We start from the raw sequence: 16290 nt of genomic DNA, 5'->3' as shown, positions 1-16290 counted from the left end.
GTGGGGCTCAATCCCGGGACCTTGGGACCAGGACCCGAGCCAAAGGCAGATGCTTACCAACTGAGCCACACAGCTGTCCCTAAAATTTAGCATTTTAAATAAACAGTAGTGGAAATACATAACATGATGGTTCCCTGTAGGTCCCATGCGCCAAGTTCTGTACTAAGACAGACTCTCCACATGCTGAATACTTAAAATAACTGCATGAAGAAACCAGGGCTCCCCAAGGTTAAGTAACTTGGCCAAAGCCACCCAGCTCATGGGTCATTAAAAAATGAATCCGTGAAATTAGTGTGAATTATGTATTTGATTAACTCATTTGCAAAGCCTACTATTTCAAATTAAACAAACAGAAACTATAAGTTGGTAAGAATAAAGATTTCTTGGAAGCGAATGGCAGGATTTAGAGGAGTCATTTTTAAAAGTGTTTTTTTTAATATTTAAAATTTTAAAAAATATTTTAAATTTTTAAAAATTAAAAAAAACTAAACTATTTTTCAATTTAAAATAATATTTTAAAAATTATGTTTTGAGGGATGCCTGGGTGGCTCAGTCAATTAAGCGGCCAGCTCTTGGTTTTGGCTCAGATCATGATCTCAGGATCCTGGAATCGAGCCCTGCGTGCGGCTCCATGCTCAGCAGGGAATCTGCTTGAGGATTCTCTCCTTCTCCCTCTGCCCCTACCTGTCCCCCCTCTAAAATAAATAAATAAATAAATAAATAAATAAATCTTTTAAAAAATTGTTTCTCGAGGCAGACCTATACATTGCTTTACACGCGAGAAGTCGGAATATCACCAATCAGGGAGGTTATAAGCCCAGATTGTCCTAATAACCTTCATTCTGAATTTTGGTCTGAAAGACCTTTCCTTTGTCTGAGGTTGGGCTGGCCTGTGATGACGTCCTTCGGCACACGGGACACTGTCTTCAGGGCTGATCTCACCGTCTGGAGCTCTCACACCAGCAGTGAATGAGAATTTATTTGACCCTCTCAGGAAATTCAGATGCTATCATTTATCCAGCCCTATTTAAGGACACACACTGAGTAGGGTTGCTTTTAAGCAAGTGCTCAAACCGAGGTCATCGTCTTGGTTATAGAGCTTGATTTCAGAGGCAGAAAATGCCAAGGACAGTGCCGTTTATATTACATATATAGCCAGTTTTTGGCGAAACATCAAGAGAAAAACCACAGCCAATTTTTAGAGTTCCGATGATTTCTTTTCTCTGACCTTAGCGCAAATTCCCACATAAACCAAGGACTGGCTGATTAATCAATACATTACGGGACATGCTTATATGGTCACTCATTATTCTTCTCTTTGTCACAGTTCCCAAAGTGGCTGGGATCCATTAGAAACTGAAGCTATTGTCTGCGCCTTCCCCACCTCGTGGACCAGAAGCCAACAGAGAGCTGTTTGAAAGCGAGCATTCACACATCAGGTTGCTACTGAGGTCTTTTTCATGTTGATATCAGAGCAGTTGCTGGTGTTTTTTTTTTAAATCACTGGGCTGATTTAGAGATAAAAACCAGCTTCTGCTTCTTGACTGGGTGGAGTTGTGGGTGTCTGGGCTGGGGTATGTGCACAGCTTTCCTGACCAAAGGGGAGAGTGATTGGACAGTGGGTTGGAGGGCTACACCGAGGGGAGCCCTGTGTTTAATTAGCATGCCAATGAGGAAGCTCCCCGTCTTTAAAAAGGGAAAGGGGCTCCTGAGTGGCTCAGTCTGCTGAGCAACCGACTCGTGACTTTGGTTCAGGTCATGATCTCAGAGTCCTGGGATCAGACCCTGCATCAGGCTCTGTGCGGAGCATGGTTCCTCCTTGGGATTCTCTCTCTTCCTCTGCTTCTCCGCGATCCTCCTCCACTTGCAGGAGCTTTCTCTTTCTCTAAAAAAAAAAAAAAAAAAAATGAAGAAGAATAAAGACTCAATCCTCTCCTCCCCTCTTTCTGTTGCAGCTGGTTGCAGTTGAAGGCTGGCCTTTGGAGGTTTTCCATGTAGAGCATACATCTCCCTCGGATGGACGGGGAGAATTGCTGTCCGAGGTCCTGAGAACACGACCCACTCCACACCCCTGGATTTCATTCGCTGCATTGAATGGCCTTTGCTTCAGCAGCCCACTGAGGGCCCTTTCCCTTGGGGTTCTGAACTTGTAACTAGGACTCCAGGCTGGGAAGATGCTGAGTTCCATCAAGTGTGTGTTGGTGGGAGATTCAGCTGTGGGGAAAACCTCCCTCCTGGTGCGCTTCACTTCAGAGACCTTCCCTGAGGCCTACAAGCCCACAGTGTATGAGAACACAGGTGTGGACGTCTTCATGGATGGCATCCAGATCAGCCTGGGCCTCTGGGACACAGCGGGTAATGATGCCTTCCGAAGCATCCGCCCCCTGTCCTACCAGCAGGCCGATGTGGTGCTGATGTGCTACTCTGTGGCCAACCATAACTCTTTCTTGAACCTCAAGAACAAGTGGATTGCTGAAATCAGGAGCAACTTGCCCTGTACCCCCGTGCTGGTGGTGGCCACCCAGACGGACCAGCGGGAGATGGGACCGCACAGGGCCTCCTGCATCAATGCCATAGATGGAAAAAAACTGGCCCAGGAAGTGAGAGCAAAGGGCTACCTGGAGTGCTCAGCCCTCAGCAACCGGGGGGTTCAGCAGGTATTCGAGTGCGCTGTCCGGACTGCTGTCAACCAAGCCAGGAGACGCAACAGAAGGAGGTTCTTCTCCATTAACGAGTGCAAGATTTTCTAGCCTCCCAGAGACTCTGTCCGCACTCATTTGCTCCCTGCAAAGACTCACAGGGACAGGGAGAGCAGGCAAGCCAACAAGGACTGATGATCTTTCTAGGTACGTCTGTCACAGCACTTCCCTTAGGATGCTGTCACTGATGGGACTTGGCCACTAGCTGTTTTTATGAAATATACTCTACAAATGAAAACCTCTTGCCCCGTCCCGTTGGAAGGTTCTATAATGAAGATTTCCACTTTCGATTAAAAAAAACAAAGTAGTCTCCATCATTTTGGACAATGAAGTGAGTTTTTCCAAGAATTCCATATTTAAAGATGCATTTTATTTAAATGATAACATAGTGTATAGCTCTTGTATACAATTAGTTTTTACATTTGGGAAGTCTTTCCCTAGACGGTCCCAAACACGGACTGCTGTATGAGGGATACAACTCTCTGGGGTTCTGCCAAAGGCTTGTAGTGTTTTCCCCTAAAGTAGTGATTTTCTGGAGACCACTTGCCCGCTAGGTATTACCAGGTAATCAGATTTTAAAATGACCATGGCCGGATCCTTGCATTTACTCTCTCATCTACCTGTTATTCAGAGTTGTATATAAGATACAGTTCAAGAACATACAATTCTTCAATGCTACCTGATTAAAAATTGAAATTTTAAACATCTGTCACTAGATTGCTCTACAATTATATATATATTTTTTAAAAAGCATTTCTTATTTATGATCCTACCTTTTACTCAGAGAAGTCCAATTGTGCACTAAGTCTTCTTCCCTCTTTCACCAAAATAGACGGAAGGGAAACCTTCCAGGTAGGGAATCAGACTGCTCCAATGCAACCAATGCAACAGAAGAGAGGAAGTCTCATTTTCACTTCAGCAACCAGTGCCCTTTGCCTGCTTCTTCCAACACCGTGGTTCCTAGCTGGTTGTAGGTCTTCTGACGACGAGCCGGCTCAAATCTCTGTATGATGGTAATTTAGAAAATTTAGTGATTGAGTGCTAAACTTAGCTGGCATGGCAGCATAATTTATTAAGGTTAGGATTGAATCCAGATCACTGGGAAGGCATCTACCTATATATATGTGTGTATGTGTAAGGGAAAAAAAGGTGGGAACTTATCATTTTTACTTATCATGATTATGAAACACCTGAGTGAAAAAAAGAATTCATGAATTCCAAGCACAGGGAACAGGCACACTGTATAACATTTGTTCAGATAATAAAAGTTATCAGGAGAAATACTGAATACAAAAGGACTCATCTCTACCTCCTCCAACCTCTTTCTGTCTAATAGCTTAAAAGCAACGATATTGCTCAGCTGTTAAAGTTGAGAATAGAGGACTGTGTAATGGGAGGGAGACATTGTGAAGGTGGGCATCCGGGTGTATCATTTGCTCATCTAAATTGAATAAAACTTAGAACTACTCTGAACCATATTTGTTGAAGTCCTTCATTGTTCTAGCACAACATGGTCATCGTGCACAAATGGTAAGAGAGTGGGCATGAATGACTATGAATAACGTATGTCGACATAACCAACACGATTTTTGAGTTTACTTATGTGCCCAGTCCTTTACAGCTATAATCAGTGTTAAGATTAGCTCTGTGCTTGTCCTCGAACTCCTTTCTCCTTCTCCTCTCCTCTCATGCACATCTAGGAAAAGGCGAGGGACCTGGGTCTTAGTCTCTCTCTGGGGCCGGGATTCCCTTAGTTCCCTGGGACTGACCTTTCTGCCTTCGCCCAGACATTTCCAGCCCTTCTGTCCTGTGGCTTGTCCTCACCTCTGTGTCACCCGTGTGCCTGGCTTGAGAGCAGCCATAATTCAGCTCTCTTCACTGCGCCTCCAGAGGCTCGGAGGGCTTGAAAGCCAACCGGGCAGGGGAGGTGAGGATAGCTCATCTCCTCTGATTTCCCTGTTGATCCCAATCCTCTCCTCCAATGTAGGAACAGTCTTAAATCACTCAGGTAGGTTTTCCTTCAGGGGCCCAGTCTTTAGGGTAGAGGGCTATTTAACGTGTTAGCAGGAATGAATTTCTCCTTACTAAAACTGGCTGTTGTGGACATTGGGGAAGGTATGTGCTATGGTGAGTGCTGTGAAGTGTGTAAACCTGGCGATTCACAGACCTGTACCCCTGGGGATAAAAATATATGTTTATAAAAAATAAAAAAAAATAAATTAAAAAAAATAAATAAAACTGGCTATCCCCAGGCTTCTCATTCTTTCTTGCTGAAGGGAGAAGGGAAATGTCTGAGCATGGGAGGGCCCAGGTGCCTGATTCTAAGTGAGGGAGGATGAGGTGATTCCATGGTGGAAGGGGAAGAAGAAGGGCAAGCCAGAGAGGGCAGAATCAGACGGATTTGCCCTCACTCAGGCAGACACACAGATAAGCGCTCTGCCAGGAGCCAAGCTTACAGGCTCCCCCTGGGTACCCTCACACGTGAGAGCAGGAATCCATGTATAAGTCCTCCCCAGGGACCTGACAGACTGGTGTCTGTCTCCTTTGCTAGACCCTGGGTTCTCGAAGGCAGAGGCACCCCCCTATGCATCTTAGTGTCCCCAGAGCCCGGCACAGGGAAGGAACCTTAATTAAAGTTGTGTTGAACTGACTCGGAAAGAGAGAGGGGATTAGGGCTGTTATGCCACAGTGTGGCTACGAGGAGGAAGGAGACCCTCGTCAGCCCAGTAGGGTAGGAAGTGAAAAGAAGTCGTTTTGTTGGGGTCCACGCGGGGTATGCTCTGCCTAGACTCAGGTGTATGCCTCTTGAACTTCAAACTCACTGTACCATGTCATAAACTCTTCTATGCGGATCATTAACAATTCCAAGTAACAATGTTAAATATGCTCGTTTCCTTTAAAGAATTGATTAGAGTGCTCTAGTAATGCATCCTATTTCATTTCTCTTATACTGACTATCTGAATGGGGCAGCAGAGGGGCACCCGGGTGGCCCTGTTGGTCGAGCATCTGACTCTTGATTTCAGCTCGGGTCATGATCTCGGGATTGTGAGATCAAGACCTGTGTTGGGCTCTGCCTGCTAAGCCTGGAGCCTGATTAAGATTTTCTCTCTCTCCTTCTCTCTCTGCCCCACCCCCCCATTTGTGCTCTCTCAGTACATAAATAAATAAATGGGGCAGCAGAATCGAGTGTGATGAGATTGGGCTGAGCCATAACAAAGCCAAAGGCATCCTAATGGATCAAGTTCATTGAGCACTTTGGATGTGCCAGGCTCTATGCTAAGCCCTTGAGTGTGCATTCCCTTATCATATGGTGTCTAGGTGGCCACGCTAATAAATACCATCTTACACAAGGAAACTGAGGATCGGCATGTTGATGTGACAAGACTGAGGCTGGGGAGCAAAGGAGTGACAGCACCAGAGTCTTGAGCAGGTCCGTATGACTACAAAGCTCTGCTCCAAGCCACTGTGCCCCACTTCCTCCCTGAGCAGCCTGACTATATGTATGGCTTGGCCACATCCGATCTCAGGTCGCCTTGTAGAGCCCATCCCCACCAGTCACGTGGCTTAGCATTCGAACATCATTTTTAATAGAAATAGTCCAAATCTGATCTTAGTCCTCTCTTTTTATTTTTCGTTCTGGGAATGAGAACAAGATCTTCCTTATTTTTTTTTTAAGATTTTATTTATTTATTTGACAGAGAGAGAGAGATCACAAGTAGGCAGAGAGGCAGGCAGAGAGAGAGAGGAGGAAGCAGGCTCTCCACTGAGCAGAAAGCCCGATGCAGGGCTTGGTCCCAGGACCCTGAGACCATGACCTGAGCCAAAGGCAGAGGCTTAACCCACTGAGCTACCCAGGTGCCCCCAAGATCTTCCTTATTAACAGAACACTATCATTTGCAAAATGTCTCTGCTGTAATCCTTGGCTTTTAAGTATCATTTCATAGGTTGATTGTATGTGAAATGGCAGAGATGAAATAAATACATTATGATATGATGCTATAAAGCTTGGAAAATACTCTCTTTTTCTTACCTCACTTTTCTGTCTCTCAGGTTTCACGTATTTCCTCTGAATGAGGGAGTGACAAGGGAGAGAAGAACCTGGCTCTGTTCCTTTAAGGATTTGGTAGCAAGGAAGGGCACTGACCCAGCATGAGATCTATAGGGTTATGATAGGCAGGGGACGGGGCATCCGTGAGTGTTCATTCCCGACGTGCGGAGAAGGCAATCCTATGAATTGAGTAGGATCAGAACGGCTCAAGGATAGGGCTTTATTTTTGCTCAGGTTGTATTTCTTCTGCTAAAGCAAAACATAATCACTGGCCAAGATCTTGGGCAGTTTCTCACCAGAAAAGATAAAACGAACCCTAGAATTTACTTGTGATGTAGTTCATAAAGTGTACTGGATTCAGCCTGAAGTTCACATTAACTTTTTTTGGTTGATTCTAAAATATACCCTCACATGGAACTTAATACCTAATGGTAGAAGAAGTAAGAGGCCAGACAATTGTGGTTTATTTTGGAGTTCAGAAAGTCTGGATCATATGCCTTTAGTCTCAGTCTCCCTGTCTTAAAAAAGATAAGCATTCCTGGGTTACTTTAAGTATAATTAGTACAATAAGTTGTACTAATTGTGGAAGTGCTTTATGTTTGTAAACTATTGTTCAAATGGTGGTGGCATTTTGTTTTTGGTGGCTTCCTATGTGGGAAGGGAGAGTATGTTGATTAATCTGAATAAGCAAAAGAATAGTTTTGGGATAGCGATGTTCAAGAATTGTGTGTCTTCTAATGACATGTTTACATATAAGAAGCTCTGCTCTTATCCACAATATATAAACAACTACTATGAATCAATAAGAAAAAAACAGCCTATCTAAAAATGGACAAGTGTCAGAAGAGGAAATGTGCATGGCCTGACCGATAAACAATAGAAAAGGCCCTCAATTTCATGAGTAGTCAGGAAATGAAAACAAAATTCACACCGAGATATCATTTCCACACCACTACATTGGCAAATAATTAAAAAGTATCACTCTTAAGGCTTGGCAAGGATATGAAACAATTGGAAATCTTATATGATGTTCCTGGGGGTGTCAACTGGTATAACATTTGGCAACACTTATTAGTGCTGTCTAGCTTATATCCTTGACCCAGAAATTCCACGCCCTAGAAATACACTTGCGCAGATTTCCTGGGAAGCATGTATGAGAATGTTCTTAGCATCATTGTAGGTAATAACAAAAACTAGAAACAGCCCAATGTCATCAGCAGAAAGTGGCTGAATAAATATTGGTATATCACACACAGAATACTACACAACAATAAAAATGATGAGCTGTAGCTGTATATATCAATATTGGTGAATGTAGACAATGTTGGGGAAAAAACCCCAAGTATTGAAATAATATATCCAATATGATTCCATTGGCTGAAATTCAAATGCAAGCAAAGCTTTATTTATGTATTTATGCATTTATTTATTTATTTTAAAGATGTTATTTATTTATTTAACAGAGAGACACACAGCGAGAGGGGGAACACAAGGAGGGGGAGTGGGAGAGAGAGAAGCAGGTTTCCCGCTGAGCATGGAGCCCGATTCGGGTCTCGATGCCAGGACCCAGGGACCATGACTAGAGCCGAAGGCAGATGGCTAACTGACTGAGCCACCCAGGAGCCTCCGAAAATATAATATTTAAAGTAAAAAAAAAAAAAGAGTTTTAAAGCATGGGAATGATGAACACAACATTGAAATAAGTGGTTACCTTTTCTGGGCAGGGAAGGGAATACGCCTGAACAGGTCCCCCAGGGATGTCACAGGCATTAGTAATGTCTCATTTCTTGATTTGAGAAGTGGGCACATGGGCGATCATTTTAATTTTTTCTGTTAGTCTTCAAAAACTTTCTTATGTGCATTATATACTCTTTTGTGTGCCTGATATCATTCATTTGAAAAGTTTTCTGAAAGTTCAGAGTCTACAGTCAAATTTGGATTTGAATTCCAAAACTGGATTCTAAAGTTGGATTTGAATGCCAAAGCTGAATTTGAATTCCAGCCCTGCTCTCACCAGCTTTGCAGCCTTGTGCAAGCTATCTAACCTGTCTGTGCTTCAGTTTCCTCATCTGTAAAATGGAAACAAAAACAGAGGGCAGGGAGGATTAAAGGAATTCATACAGGTAAAAACTGCACAATGTCTGGCACATAGTAAAGTGCTCAGTAAATGGCAGCTGTATCATTGACCTCTCACATTATCTCCCTCAGCAGGGAGGAGGCTCCTGCTTTCAGCAGGAGCTTAGTGAAGACACTAAGATCTTGGAACTGTTTTGTACAGAAACAGTTGTACAAAAAGTAAAACTGTTTTGTACTTGCCCAAAGCTCCATGAGTTGGTGGCACACCTAGACCAACCTCACTCTTCCTGCCTCCCTGTTGGGTACCCTTTTCTCTAAGCTTCACCAGTAGAGATATTTTCTTTCACTTGTTCACTTCTCATAAATCTGCTTCTCAATCCAGATTTCCTTTCTTTATAATTTGTAGTATTGTTTCTTAACACAAAGCAGGCACATCTTGTGTCTTACAGAAGGGATCGACAGAAGCTTAGTTCCGTAAGTGGAAATAGACCTCTGTTCATTTATTTATTCATTCAGCATGGACTAAATGTGCTAACTTCTCCATGGGGGGGGGGCGGATCAGAGAAGGGGAGACTCAGTGACCGTAAGAGGTAATGACCGAGCATGTCTCCACCACTGAATTTACCGTGTTGTTTCCTAATTATGTGTTCTTTCCCCCATTGGACTATGACCTTTTTAAGATCACACCGCAAACAGCCAAAGTTTCTGCTTCTGGGGAGTTTAGAATCTAGTTGGGTAGGGATAAGTGTGTATGTGTAGATAATTACTACGTAAACAAATCAGATGAATGTGGGGGTGGGTGATCAGTGCTATAAAGCAAATAAATTAGGGAAAGGGAGATAATATTCAGTAGATTTTTTTTTTAATTGAGAAGAACCCTAGATGGTGTAGACATACCGCATCATTTAAAAATAAACCACGCCTCTGAAAAAGAAAGCAGGCTTAGCCTTTTCACTGCTGTCTCTGAGAGAGGGATGCCCATGTTTTCACAATGATCCGAGTTCAGTACCCAGTTCCCTTCAGAAGCGACTGACTTCGCAGGGGATTCCAGCCCCTCTGTCTGTTGGGTTAGGACAGTTCCGTGGGCTAAATTGGCAAACAGGCCCTTGCAGAAAGTGACATGATTTACGGAAGGAGGGTAGTGCTGGGCCTGACACAGGCAAGTGGTTTCCCCCAGATTCTGAAAACAAGGAAGGAAATGACTAGAACGCAGGGTCTAGAGAGGAGTCAAAGCAGAGCCCAGAGCTTGCCTACTGGGCCTGACAGTTCCAAGAATCTGCGTGGAACTGGCCTTGTGGGTCTGAGAGGCAGCAAGGTTACAGCGTCTGGGAGCCCATCTGCTGCCCCCCCCTTTTTTTTAAAGATTTTAAAAATTTATTTGACACAGAGAAAGAGAGCACAAGTAGGGGGAGCAGCAGGCAGAGGGAGAAGGAGACTCCCCGTTGAGCAAGGAGCCCAAAGCGGGACTAGATCCCAGGACCCTGGGCTTATGACCTGAGCGGAAGGCAGAAGCTTAAACGACTGAGCCACCCAGGCGCCCCTGTACTGGCCTTTTTGGATCGACCATAATAAGGTGCCCCAACCTGTCTGTGGAATTTTTACACTGAGGGAAACAGGCAAGGGTACAATTGACAAGTGAGTCACCAGAGTTAACCCAAGGCAGGGCTGTGGTCTCAGGGAACTAGGATTTTGACTGAACATATTAAAAAAAAAAAAAAAAAAAAAAGATTTTGGAAAGCCCCAGTAATCACTGCATAGATGTCCTTCTCAAAGCAATCCCCCTCTCTCTTCCTCTTCCTCGTCATCATTTTCTCTCTGCAGCTGGGGTCCCCCTCACCCCCGATTCCTCTGGCATCTGGATAGATGTTGAACTCCGTTCCTTCCTCACTGTCGTCCTCTCACGTGTTCATTCATGTAGCTCTTCAGAAACGTCCAGGCGCTTCTCTGTGTCTCATGTGTGATGGCCAGTATGTACTTAGCGTTGGGTGCATGATCAAGGACACTGTGGTCCTTGTCTCCAGCGACCTCGTGACAATGCTGTGGGTGATTATTGGGCTCACCTTACAGGCAAGGAAGCCAAGGCTCGGGAAGGCTGATGCCTCATCTACACGCACAAGAACACAGAAGTGAGAGAGCTGGGGCCCAGGAAGGCCGAGGTGACTCGACTGGGCCGCACACCCAGGTACTGACCGGAAGTGAAGTCTCCATCTCCAAGGTCTGGCTGTCATTGTGAGCCTCCTTATTAGCAGAACACATCTAAAAAAAAAAAAAAATTGGACCCACCACTGTGTAATTGTCTGCCAAACACTTGTGATGTGAGCCAGCATAGATTATATCTTTGTTTGACAAATGGAAAAGTCTGAAAGAAGGAAACTATCGGTTAATCCAGGCCCAAACCCTATTTGCATTAATTTTCTGAATACTGCATGCAAACACAGTAATTTCTGTCTCCCTTCTGTTAGTGTATGTTTCCACTGAGGGTCTGATACTTAAATCAACAGGGCTGGAACATTTTCTTCTGCTTCTCTATTATTTTTATTATAACTATCATTATACTATATAGTATTACTATTTATGTGATATTTGTAACATACTATGTTATATGTTATTACTATTCTTCTGTTATCAGACTCACACTTTGGGACGTCAGGAAGAACTGAGCCCGGCTTCCTCACTTTACAGATAAGGGGACTAATCTTCTGGTTGCCCACAGACACACAGCTGGTTTTAGGCAAAGCTGGGACTTGAGTACTCAGTCCTGGGTGCCCTTCCCTCTTCTCTCAGGCCCCCGGCCTTCTAGCCTCTACCTTTGAGCTATGGACTCTCTGTCTGTTTCAGGTTTCAGTGACGGACATTTAAAGGTTTGCCCTTTACTTAAAATGTCAGGGTCATTGGCGGTTGATTAACAAAGAAAATGTCAGAGACAAAGGCCCCCACATGAAACCAGCAACAGCAGAGAAGCAGGAAGACACAGGACACACGGCCAGATAGCAGCTCTGCCTTGCCTGTTACTAACGAGCTCAACATTCAGAGCTGCGGGCCCAGAACAGCTTGGAGCTGGGGCTTGAAGGGTCCAAAGGGATCGTGAAGGATGCTCTCCCATCTTCCACCCACATGCTCAGAGGGGAAATCTGTAAGCCAGCCTGGCTGGGACAGGTTAAAGGAATCATAAAGGAAATAAATTCTTCGGATAAACATATGGATCTCTCTATGTATCTGTTTCCCTGAATTATACAAATGTATGTTTTGTTGAAAAGCATGTATACTGTTGAAAAGATTAGAAAAAAAAACAGCAAAGCAAAAAGACAATAGTGAAAATCACTCTGATAATCAGGGTTAGATCATTTTTTCTATTTATCCTTCCAGAATTTTCTTATACACATGTGTGTGTATTTTTGCAAAAATAGGATTGCCTGGTATAATCTGATTTCCAATCTGCCTTTTTTTTTTTTCACTTACTGTACTGTGAACAGCTTTGAATGTCAGCACATTAGTGAATACATCTACCTCCTATACCATCGTGTATAAAGGAAGGACAGTAACTACCCCAGATTTTTCCAAGGAACCTATAACCACATGCTTGTTCATTGCATCTATGGCTGGCTATTGAAACTTGTACTGGAAATCTCAGGGTGTGAGTGCGCACGCGCGTGTGTGTGTGTGTTTGCGTGTGCGGCCTTGCTCAGTGCTGTAGTAATGACCACAGATATATTCCGCCCGATGTGCTTTACATACATTGATTCATTCATTTGTAAGCACCCAAGATAAAGGTGCTGACTGTTATGATCTCTATTTTGCAGGTAAGGAAACTTCCACACACATGTGAGCCAGGGCTCAGTCCAGGCAGTCTGGCTCAAGCCCTTGCTCCCGACCATGACATTTCCAACAGTGGTTCCTCGTATTGGCTGCCCCACTCCAGTTCCTTGGTTATCTAACTGGGAGGGCCTATGGGAACATACAGACCCAAAAGAAACGTATGACAGATGTGAAGTCCAGAGATTTCTTTACTTTCTTAATGAGCCGCCTGTAAGTTCATCATAGGCTTTGACAGCCATCCCTCCAGTTCTCTCTATGGTCTTTCCTGCCTATACTTCCCCCTCTGCCCCTCCCCCACCTCCATTTCCTCTGCTCTTCCTGCAAGGTTGGTCTCCACGTAGAAATTCCCTGGAGGAAGTGTAAGCTATTCAGAGAAAAACAGCTGTGAGACAAACATTCCTTTTGTTCCTGTCAACACCTGTCAGACAGAACTTGTGCCCGTCGTTAGGCTGTCATGGTCACGTTCCTCCATTTTACCAGACTTCCTCCCAGGAAGGGCTGGGAGGGGGCCTGGGGAGAAAGCTAAAGGGGGGGAGGGGGAGAAGAAAACCCCCATCCCGCCACAACACAGAGCCTTGGATTTTGCTCTGCCTTGACGCTATCGTCTCTGATTCTCCCTGATTCGTTCTGAAGTTTGTGGGGAGGCGAGGGAGGAGACCGTGAGAGCGCCGAGCCTCCAAGCTACCGTACGGCTCTAGGAAGCTGCAGATGAAGAGGTGGGATGGACACTTCTATTTCTCTCCCCTCCAAAAAATGACTAGTCCTCTCAGGTGCGGCTGCTGTTAGAGCTCACTGGCTAGGGGTTGGAGTAGGGTAGACTCAGGATCTCTTTCTCTACCAGGGTATTTTTTTTTTTTTTTTCAGAATGGAACTTCTTGTGTGATAGAGTCATCTGGCCTTTCCAATGTGTCTGTGATCATCTGATTAAACTGTTGTAGTAAAAGAATTTCTTTTTAAAAAATTTCCAACATTGCAGACCAATACTGTTTAAAAGCATGTGGAGGGGTGTCTGGGTGGCTCAGTCGGTTAAGCATCTGCCTTCGGCTCAGGTCATGAGCTCAGGGTCCTGGGATCGAGCCCCGCATCAGGCTCCCTTCACCTGCCTGCAACTCCCTCTGCTTGTGCTCTCTCTCACTCTCAAAAAACAAAAACAAAAACAAAAACAAAATGAAAATGAAAAATAAAAGCATATCAAATTCCTAGAAGAAAATACACAGAATTAATACAAAAAAGGAAAGAAAAAGGGACCTAGACAATGTAAGTCCCATTGTTTTATTACTAGATTCAATAGACATTATCCAATTGCTAAACGACTTTGAATATGTCCTCTTGATTTCTGTGCTTATGTTGGGGTGGCCTGGTAGAAGTCTTTAGACCTACCCTGCCTGGTCTTTGGATGACACTTGGAGCAATGTTGATCTAATTCACTCATTTCTCTTCTGTTTGGGAAAGTTTGTGCATTCGCTTATTCATCCTTTGATTAAACATTTAGGAAGCACCTGTCATAAGCCAGACATACAGGTTGGTGCTGCCTGAGGATGACTGTGACACCATGATTATGTGTTCTTACTGCATAATTAGATTGCACCGGTCATGGACTATATCAGTATAATGTGATGATCACCATAACAGCATTGAGAGAAAAATTGTCCCAGAGATGGTCTGGGACAGACCTTTTCTGTGCATGATGTAATTCAAAACCTTCTCTTGGGAAGAAAATCTGTACTTCTGATAAAATACTCATGCAATTTTCTGATGGGACTGTAATGGAATTAACTTGTTCTGAGAAACCAGTCACCCTCACCGCCCCCCAACCCCATCCCCAGTTGACTGTCAGACAATGTCTAGTTGACTTTTTTTTTTTTTTTTAAGATTTCACTTATTTATTTGAGAGAGAGAGAGAGACAGTGAGAGAGGGAACGGGGGAGTGGGAGAGGGAGAAGTAGGCTTCCTGATGAGCAGGGAGCCCTGTGTGGGGCTCGATCCCAAGACTCTGGGATAATGACCTGAGCCAAAGGCAGACACCTAACCACTGAGCCACTAAGGCGCCCTGTCTAGTTAAGTTTTACTCAGACATTCTTTCCCTTTTGTCTAGTCTAACAATGGCTATCTGGTCATTTTTATCAAGCGTGGATCTTTGAAATGGACTCCTAGAGGCTGCTTTCCTTGAAGAAAGGAATAGAGTTTGACAGATGTCCGTATCTAAAGAGGAAGGAGGAGATCCTTTTGACTGAGTTCATGGAATGTGCAGGAGCTGGTGACCTTGCTCGAACTTAACAATATTTCTGAGTCTCAATTTTTCTCTTCTCTGAAATGGAGGAAATAGCTCCACAGGAGGTGGCCTTAAATTTGGTGAGATGTGAAATAGAAAGGGCTTGGTATCTAGTAAGTGCACCATAAAGGCTTGCCATTATTCTGATGCCGACTGTGGGCCCCTGGTCACAGCTTGGAGGAAAAAGCCTCGTAACACCAGGTTACTGCTTGGTTCAGAATCGAGCTCTGGGCCTTAACTAGCTCTTGCAGAAATGGGACTAGCAGGAGCAGACCCAGACAGGCCGGAGGCGGGGGTGGGGGGCGGACCATCTATGGCAGCTGGAACCTAGTCCCCTGGAGGGGGGGGGCGCTGCCTGAAGCGAGGGAAGCCAGCTGGGCTTGCCTGTGGGGTAACACTCGCATTTCCCACACTTTCAAAGCTTCTCTTAAGGTGGAGGGGGAGGGAATTTGGCAAGATTGAATTTGGGGCTTATTCCAGCCCAAAGACTTAGCCCGGAGCCTGGGCCCAAGCAGGTGTGTGTTCTGGAACCCAGCCAAGCCTGTTCACACCCACAGCAGTTGTGGGGGGTAGGGCGCACTGCTCTCCTGTGGTTTCGATTCTGTGGCAGTTACTCAGGTACCATTTATGGGCTGCCGTTTTTTACAACTTTTCTCTTAGCTCGAGGCTTGGGCCAAGGAGAGGAGTGAGGCTGCTCTATTCCATCTGGGTCGATTTTCTTCTTTCTGCTCTTGGTAGAAGAAGCACACTTGTCTGGTAGTGAGTCGTTTCCCCCCCTTCCACCTCAATCTCCTTTGTTGAGCTAGAGAGGTCCATGTGTAAGAAGCTCTGGGAGGAGGGTAAGTGTGGGATGGAGGAGCAGAGTAAGGAGAAGGAGGAGGGGAGATGGGAGTCTGGTCCATGTTTCCAGCCCACATTATATTGTAGAGACTTACAAATTGACAGGTGTCTAACAAGGCCCTTGCAGTAAAGGGAAGGGGAGGAGGCAGGTGAACAGAAAGGGTGTAGATGCCCCCAGGATATCTTTGTTGGAATTCGAACATGGCTCCTGCTCTGGGTGCACACGGCCCCAGGCCAGTGCACAGAGCTCAGGCAAGCCTAGCACAGGCTGGGTTTCAGTCTCCCCTGCGCCCTGGGCTGAGAGTCTTGCTCAGTGAACAGCCTTCACAACTGTGACAAGCAGTCCTGACCAGTCCCGAATGCTGTGGAAGGCTTCAGAGTGGAATTTCTAACCCCAACCTCTCTGCTGCTGCTATTTACTACCTCTTAGAAGAAAACTCTGGTGCATTATTCTGCTAAAAACCATTCTTTTTTCTTTCTTTCCTCTTACCAAATGACAGCTATTTTTAGAAAGAAAGAGAAAACAAGCTAAGAGGGT

At 44.8% G+C, this 16290-nt stretch overlaps 1 protein-coding gene across 2 annotated transcripts in view; it reads left to right on the top strand.

The window, feature by feature from the left end:
* Positions 1-3429, top strand: part of RHOH (ras homolog family member H) — a 39074-nt gene extending 35645 nt beyond the window's left edge. For both annotated transcript variants that reach the window (XM_032852903.1, XM_032852914.1), the window contains 2 exons: positions 1328-1439; positions 1956-3429. In XM_032852903.1, coding sequence (XP_032708794.1) covers positions 2175-2750 — 576 coding nt within the window. In that variant the 5' untranslated portion in view covers positions 1328-1439; positions 1956-2174 and the 3' untranslated portion in view covers positions 2751-3429. The remainder of the gene's footprint in view (positions 1-1327; positions 1440-1955) is intronic.
* Positions 3430-16290: the final 12861 nt, after the last annotated feature.

Source organism: Lontra canadensis, unplaced genomic scaffold (genome assembly GCF_010015895.1).
Source record: "Lontra canadensis isolate GAN:19392208 unplaced genomic scaffold, GSC_riverotter_1.0 scaffold1, whole genome shotgun sequence".
In the NCBI taxonomy this organism is placed as follows: domain Eukaryota; kingdom Metazoa; phylum Chordata; class Mammalia; order Carnivora; family Mustelidae; genus Lontra; species Lontra canadensis.
This window is presented reverse-complemented; position numbering and strand designations above follow the sequence as displayed.